General features: G+C 39.9%; 1 protein-coding gene across 1 annotated transcript; it reads right to left on the bottom strand.

Moving 5' to 3' along the window:
- Nucleotides 1–281: 281 nt before the first annotated feature.
- Nucleotides 282–7,007, bottom strand: cbx4 (chromobox homolog 4 (Pc class homolog, Drosophila)). The gene is made up of 5 exons (XM_068004114.1): nt 6,706–7,007; nt 6,550–6,593; nt 6,160–6,225; nt 3,316–3,382; nt 282–2,300 (listed from the first exon to the last, which is right to left on the bottom strand). The coding sequence occupies exons 1-5, from the start codon at nt 6,772–6,774 to the stop codon at nt 915–917; spliced, it is 1,632 nt and encodes a 543-aa protein (XP_067860215.1). The 5' UTR covers nt 6,775–7,007; the 3' UTR covers nt 282–914.
- Between the last annotated feature and the right edge of the window lie 1,342 nt (nt 7,008–8,349).

Here is an 8,349-nt window from a genome sequence, read left to right as displayed (position 1 = left end):
TCCTTGACTATTTTAATCTGCACAGTTTGTCAACGTGACACATATCAAACTGTGGTTTCCGAGAAATGACGCCAGCTGGTAACCACAGCTACACGCAGAAATGACTTATTTCAATAAAATGTTACTTTAAAATATGTGCAGTATGATTTCAAAGGCAGCTCTAGAGTTTCATCATTTCATTCACTCAGAAATAGTACCAGAGTCCTTCGAGAGAGTAGCTTCACAAGTACAGTATATTGAATTTTACATTGCGCGGCACAAATTAATAATATGACTCAGTCTTGTTTCATAGAATTTCTATTCACTGTTCAGCTGGTAATAATAAACGCCAGATCAAAAATGGCGTCCCGTAGATACAAAACAGAATATCAACATTCTTCCATTATCTTATTGACTGTCGCCCGACTGCAACAGCGAATACGATGCATTAAAGGCGTTTTCACATATTTACATTCAAGCACAAAAAAAATACAATTTGATAATAGCAGCACAGGCTCGCCAGCTTCGGAAATATCAAACAGACAGGAAATACAAAGAATCTGCACATTTAAATAGCACACGTATTATCACAAATATTAATTATATTTGACATAGGATTAAAAATTGAAACAATGTATCAAACATCCATTATGCGGTTTTATTATTTAAGGTGTCAGATCATAGATTTTGCTTTAAAAAAATTAAAAATCCAGATTTAAGGAAGCATTTTCTTCGGTGCCCTTTACTACCGATCCGTCCAGCCTGTCTCCAGACACATATTTACTTCTATTTATTTAATATGCCTGTTTATAAATTAATTTGCATACATATGAACTGTTCAATGTAAAGAATGGAAATTTGGGTCGGAGAGTACATTCGCTCTAAGGATTTCTGCTTTCATTCTACATGGCTTCTAGATCTGCCTTAAGTTTCATTCACACAGTTACATATTCCTTAAATGTAACTGTGAGGCAGTTCGCAGTAACATCTGTGATAATCAGATTTCCGAGGTAAGGTTTGAGGCCAGTCCAAGGATATTGCTGCTCCCCTTTAGCCGTTTCCTCTTTCTCCTCAGTCTCCGCCTGCTGCGCCGTCGCCTTCTGAGGCGCTGGCCTGGGCTTTACACAGCTCAGATCGATTGGTTGCTCGGGATTTGAGTCCAAAATACCATCAATTCCCTCATTCCGATAACTATCGACCGCCTGCAGCTCAATTAGGTCATCGTGCTCCAGCTGGACTGCGCTTCCCGGGACACTGATGCTTCTGCACGTCGTTGGTTTTTTGGCCTCTCTGTCCACGTTGGGTTCTGACAGATAGCGCTTTCTGGACTGGGGGAGATTGGAGTATAACCCATCCCTACTGGAGACCTCCGAATCACAAGCCCACCGCATCGTATTTGGCTGTTCACATTGCTCCTGCACCGAGGGACGTTGATCCTTCTGAGTCCTCGCCTCTTTCCCACTTGCTGTCTCGCTACATTCTGTGTCCGCTACCTCCCCGATCGGATTTTTATTTTGCGCTGCAACTACCGCCTCTTTAACCACCATAGTCCTAATATAACCATTCTTTTCGGCCTCTGACCCTTTGTTTACATTACGAGTCTTCATCGTCTCTTGCCACCCATTTGCATTATTATCCTTGACTTTCTCTACTCTTTCCTCCGCCGCCACAGTCTTGCCATGTCCATTTTTGACTATCCATAACTCTCGATCTCCAGTCTTGCTTGCCACTGACTCATTCCCTCCATCCCCGTTCTTACTGTGCTTATCTTTCGCCGACTGTATCCCATTATCCATATATTTGCTCATGACTATTACAATCCTACCATTCTTGTTTTTATTTTTCACTATTTTCATTCTACCATTCATGCCATTGTTTTTCACACTTTCCTTGGCTATTTCTGGCCCATTCCCGGATTTCGAATCCATTTCCTTGACCTCAGGCTTCTCCGTGGCTACAGCATGGGTACGATTTCCACTCTTGATAAAACTGTGCAGTGCTTCGTGTTCCTGAATGGATTGATATTGCTCATGATTTACTTCAGTTTCGCTCCGGTTAGACTCGGCCTGCTGATTAGGGTACATGATATCCGGTTGATAATGGTGATGTTTTTTGCTGTTGAGTTGGTAATAATGTTTAGTAGCTTGATGCTGACGTTGTTCTTCGGTGTTACAGGGTTTGTACTGATGAAGCTTTTTACTGTTCAGTTGATATTGACGTTTGATGGGCTGCTGCTGGATTTCGTTCTTTGACTGTTCTTCTTCCCCGTAAGTATCCTGTAGCTCCGAAGGGACATTTGAACGTCTAGCAAAAGCTGGTAGCTGGAAATTGAGAATAAATAGATTATTATTTGGGTTTCAAATTCTAGTAAATAACCTATAATCAATGGACGACAAAGTAAGATTACAACTTAAATCTGTCGAGTAGCTCTTTCTACATGAACAGTTTTGTGTCTATGCTACCTCTGTAGCAAGGTCCAAACAGTATGGGTTTACATTTTCACATTTGTATTTGTTCTCCTCCCCTCCCCTGCCAGGTTCCATTTCCAGCTGAGTGGAGAGGCAGGCAACCACCAAGTCCCATTACATTGTCAATCCCTTCTGTACATTTAGGAGGAAACCACTGGGACATGTGGTGACTCAACCATTGGTTCCTTCTTGGTCGCTATTTCAAAGCATCTGACCTCCAGAAGATCCTAACAGTTCTTATTAATCTATTAATTTCTGAGCACCAAGCATCCTGCACATCAGATTGTATTTTTAGTATCCCAGCAGAGGAAAGCTGGTTTAGGTTAATTACTGCCAATGTTGCTTTGCAAAGCGACCATTCATTAATGAATCCATAAAAGCTCGATTGTACCTGGTTGATTTAGAAGTATTTTATTATATTAAGCGATTTTGTATTGCAAATTTGGAACTTTGTAGATTTGAGATTCTATTGAAGTATATCTAGCAAAATATGATCTAATATAATTGCTACTTTTCATTTGAAGAGCTAAACATGTTTTATGTGTTACTTTCAAAACAATTTTATTGTTAAGAAAACAGAAATCCATATGATTTTATACTCAAATTTAGCATCTGTTTTCTTGGATCCATTTGCGCCAATCAACAACATGCTCCTTTGTACTCTCGGGTATTTGTCAACATTACTTTATAACATTACACTGACATTTACTCAATTGCCTGCTGTAAGTAGGAATACAGAGTTTGGCTGAGAATATATTTATGAAACCGGATTCAACTTGATTATTGGGAAATAGATAATGTTTGATAGATTGCTCCAATGTGGTTCATATTTAACACATTCAAATGAGCACTAGACAGATGCTATTACCTGAACCAGTAGGTGTTTGGGCTTGGGTCCTCGCTTACGATAGCCCATTGACTGTTCTTGTCTCTCCCTGCAACCATAGATAAAACAAGATTAGCATCAAAGTCACTTGTAATAAATATCTATGAAATGAATAATCAGTTTGAGAAATATTTTCTATCCCCACTTCCAAAGAGACTGGAGATCCTTGGTCACATTGTATTTTGTATGTAACCTGTAACACCCTAATATAATGAAAAATCCTGTTAGATTAAAAAAAAATCAAATAAACAGTTACTATGTGCTCTGATGATTTTAATGAAATGTTTACTTTTGCATAGCCAACCGGATGGCTAGATTGTCACATACCACTGCAAGGATACATTGTTACAGATATATAATTCAAGTTTTGCATTTTATGGGGTGGGGGGGTGTTCCTGGCTTTATACCCGAGGGATAGTCTTCTTTATTAAAGGAAAGCGTTTATCTAAAAGATTTTAATCTATCTACACAATAGACCATAACGATATTAATGCTTTATAAACCATTAGTGAAACGACATGCAGAGTGAACATTGTTTCCAGTTGTGCATGGAAAATATCGGGAAAACAGAAACAAAAATGATTCTAGATTTCAGATCATTGAGCTTTGAAGAGAGGTTAAGGGATTAAATTTACTTTCATTTGATAAAAAAAGACCACCATACATGTTCCCAAAGGCTTGTTATAACTTAGGAAGTCATATGCAAAACCTAGCACAAGGAATAACTTCCTCATGCTTAGAGTCCTTCAATTTATGGTTCGGAGTATCACCTAGCACAATAAGCATCAAATCCATTGAAACATTCAAAAAGGAAATGGATAGATTCCATAGTCACCAAAGATTAGATTTGGGTTTGACGAAGGAACATGATTTAATAGCCAAAGCTGGGTCCTAAAGGAATGCCTTTATGATCCAACAGGCCTAGATATGCAGATTAGCCTTTCTTATTTCTACATCTGCCCAGGTTGGAAATGTTGCTACATTTACTACCCATATTCCAGTTTATTATACGCCTTTCTGTACTAATTTCCACATTTTACTCATATAGACATATGGAATATTAATTGTAAATTCCTCTGAAGTACATGGAAATTAATACTTTGTGAGACTTCACTTAGGTGTCTATTATAGTAATGTTAGAGCTACTTCAACTGTACCACAGAATCACACAACAGCATGCCCAGTCAAAATGTGAGCAAATTAATCCCTAAAGTAAGAGATTTTTTACTAGTTCCTGTGAGTTTGCTATAATTGTTTTTTTATTGTAATGTTTATGCAAAAAGAATATCTAATACCAACTATGGGCCAAGGCAACAGTTCCCTCCTTTTCTCTTTGGCTCCCTTGTATAGTTCACAGGTACTTCTTGTGATTTTCACACTGCCATTTTGTTAAATGAATTTAAATGAGTATGCTATAACACATTTAACACACACCAGTTGCTTTTGATAATTGTATTCTTTCTGCATATGACTGCAGTGCTTTGTATAAAATTTCTATCAGTGTGAAGTTGTACTGTTGAATTAATTGAAAGCAGACTATTGCAATCTTAGACCATAAATTGGCCTGTGACTGAACCCATCAAGTACAGTGTATCTTACTTGTACTTTAGTAATTATTACGTTGAAAAACGTATACTATTGTACATTATTTATTTTTTTTAACACAAAGTAATGCGATTTTGCTGTGGTTATGTGTTCACTGGCGTGCTCTTGCAACTCAGTCAAAATATGCAAAGCTTACTGGTTAGCTGATTTTGAATAACTGCAACTGACAGTGGGTAGAAAGGGGATACAGCAGTTGTAATCGCTGACCCTCCCCTTGTGCTGCCGTGTCTCCTTAATTAAATCTAAAGGAGATTACATGCAAATATACAAGTTTCTTTTAAAAATAACGCTTTATTGATTTACTAGTCCAATTATTCCTGTTTCACGCAGGTCTAGTTATAAGCAACTTTTCGTCCCTCCCACTCTGTTACATGCAGCATGACTCCACTATATTTATTCACATGATTGCAGGCAGCTATGGCAACCCGGTAAGTACTAGCCAGTCACATCGATTATCGTGTACCTAATTAAAAAGGATACGCAACTCTGCGTATCCTTCCCATTCTTCAGGTTACAGCGATAGGTAATAGAAACGTTGCCACTTTAAAATGATACTTGTGCATCAGCAGGTGCATCAGAGAGCAGAAGTGTAGAGGGGCCATTAGAAACAGGAACATCGCAGATCATCGTTAGAGGGACGTTCTGTGATCTGACAGCCTAGAGCCTCCCTACACGAGTCTCACTTCGGAGATAAATGCACCATCTAGCTACGATCTGCAACATCGCACCAGCAGTTACATCACTATTGCAGCAGTGGTTAAAAGCGAGTTGTTGTTTTTTTTTACTTTTATATTCCAGCATTTATTCCACCGATATCCATTAGATGTTATCAATTTATTATTTAATTTTCTCGCACAATTTCGACTTCAGTAATGGCAGGAAACATATTTTCATTTGGAACTGTGACGCTACTAGCTGACTGTCGATCCCTCTCTCCTTCTCCCTTACAGGAAGGGCTATTTTAGCTTCAAACATTTAGCTGTGGATTTTCTTCTGCTAAATCGCTCCCATAGTAGATCCCGACCTCCCAGACTCTCCAGCCGTTCCCACCACATCTGCACCGAAACACAAGCGTTCTATTCTGATTTCATTTCGAAACTGTGCAGGCCCTCTACTTTCGAAAGCTCTCGAGTCTTTTGGTCTTAATTATTCTTTGGCTACATTTTTTTTGCAGCCGAGTGGCAGTTATTTTTTTTTCTCCCCTCTCTTCTTTTCCATTACCTGTGCTGGAAAGCCAGGAGCAGCCGAGGGTCTAGGATGTTCTCCTCTGGCTCCCACGTGTTGTATCTGCGGAGAAGACATCAGCAGTTCAGTCAAAACCTCTCACAAATTCACAAGCGGAAAAATAAAACGAACTAGTGCTGCTATTCAAGCAGTGTACAAGGGAGGCCATTTTCACTCCTTTCACACACTATCATATCTGTTTCACAGTCCATTAAGACATTCCAGGACTTTCATTGGCCATTTTTTTTGTTACATTGGTTATCCACGAACATTTCACTGATGGCATTTGTAAGAAGATGGAAAATGAATGAGTGCCACAAGATTCTTCCACTGTCCACACTCACACACAGTAGTTTATTTTTTAAAAAATACAAAAATGGGACTCACTTGGGAGACCATCCCCTCCATTTCACCAGGTATTCGACTCTTCCCTGTGGAGAAATAAAAAACAGCGTTCGTCACTGACAAGCACAGACAGCACTGTTAGTGATCAATAACGTGGCCGAATTAGTGGGGAGGTGAGCTGAAGCTGGTCACATTTACCTTCCTGATCCGCTTTTTCTCGATGCTCTCCACGGCAAATACGTGCTCCCCTGCGGCTGGCAACTCCATATCGATGCGAGGAGCTGGTCGGACGCCGCTTGACCTTCTGCTAACTGCAGATCGCTTCACCGGGGCGGACTCCTGTGTGTAGTCTCAGCCTTTCTCCCTCTGCTTTTTTTTTTGGCTCCCTTTCCGAGCGGGCTTTTCTGTCCCTTTGGATCTAGACTCCGTGGTCAGAAATCTTTCTGCTCTCCCTCCCTCTCTCTCTCACTCTCTCTCTGCTGCAGAGCCGGCAACGCAAAAACGCAGCAACACAACGCTGTTGCGTCAGGAGCTGGAGCTGTCAATCAATTCAGCCCCGCCTGGGGTCGGAGAATCTAACTACAACACCAAATACGGGCAAGACGCAGCCTTGTATGGTAATAGCAGAAAGATAAATTATTTTTTTCCAAATTAAGAAAGAACGATATGAAAATGAACACCGGAATATTGTGCTTTCGCCTCCCTCTCTCTTCCCCTTCTAATTGTGACTATTGCCTCCCATCTAAACAATGTAATTCCCTGGGCTCGCAGTTTTGTTCCACTGCGATGTGCAAATGTCTTTCGTGTCCTCTTCTAATTGGCTATGCATCGGGCTAGAAATGTCTTGCGTTCTTTCAGAAACCTGCTTCATTTTTGACATGCATCAAAGCGTGTCACTGTTTTATTTCATCTTACCCACTACAAGATAACTAATACTGATGCAATCTTTCTGTATTGTGCGTACATTTTGTAAAGTATACAGTACCGGTAGTCAGCTTGTCCAGCACCACCCCCCCCTCCCCAGATTGAGCATATATGATGCACGATTATGGCAACATTAATGATTATGGCACCGTGGTATCATGTTAGTCAATGTTCATTTGTCTCAGTGGCTTGTGATTTAGTGCTATCCACTGTGGTGGAGTGTTACATGATAGAACCTTTGAAACGAACACACAATACTCTTCCTCATTCAAAGAGCAACCATGGCTCCTTCTAGTAGGGCATTGCCAATTTCTAGCTGTAACTCTGCCAGCATTCAGTATTCATAATAGGAAAGCCCTCAGAATACAATACCGCGGTAACAGAAGTTTTGCTTTGCTGTCCATGGGCTTATGTTTCATCTAACGTAAGTAAATATGAGAAATATCAATCAATGGGCATCGATTGTTTTTACAATCGCTCTACAATTAGTTACAAAAGGTAAACAGAAGCCTTGAATAGGAATTAAGTTCTAAGGCAACTCGGACTGATATTAACGTAACTTCCAAGATGTCCATCTTTCTGAGGGTTGATTTTTCAAACTGCAAAGCTAAGAGACAAAAATCCATTGGCACAAATTAGGAATTGAAGGATTTCAGACAAACCGCTTGGGAGGCGCATCCTAGTCACTGAAAAAGCGCAGCTTATCCCATCCCCCTCCCCATCGCTCTCGACTCGAATTTATCAACACTCAAAATGCTTCTGACACAGAATGCCCATATTAGGATATTGGTCACGGACGAAATGTATAACTATTGTTGCATACTCACGGTATGGTTTAATGATTAAAATTACTTTCTATTGAATGCAACAATTAATCGCAATATTTACACATATTTAAAAGAGACTGCATAAATGTAA

Source organism: Heptranchias perlo, chromosome 23, assembly GCF_035084215.1.
Source record: "Heptranchias perlo isolate sHepPer1 chromosome 23, sHepPer1.hap1, whole genome shotgun sequence".
Lineage (NCBI taxonomy): Eukaryota > Metazoa > Chordata > Chondrichthyes > Hexanchiformes > Hexanchidae > Heptranchias > Heptranchias perlo.
The sequence above is the reverse complement of the archived record's forward strand: the minus strand, read 5'-3'. Positions and strand labels throughout refer to the sequence as shown.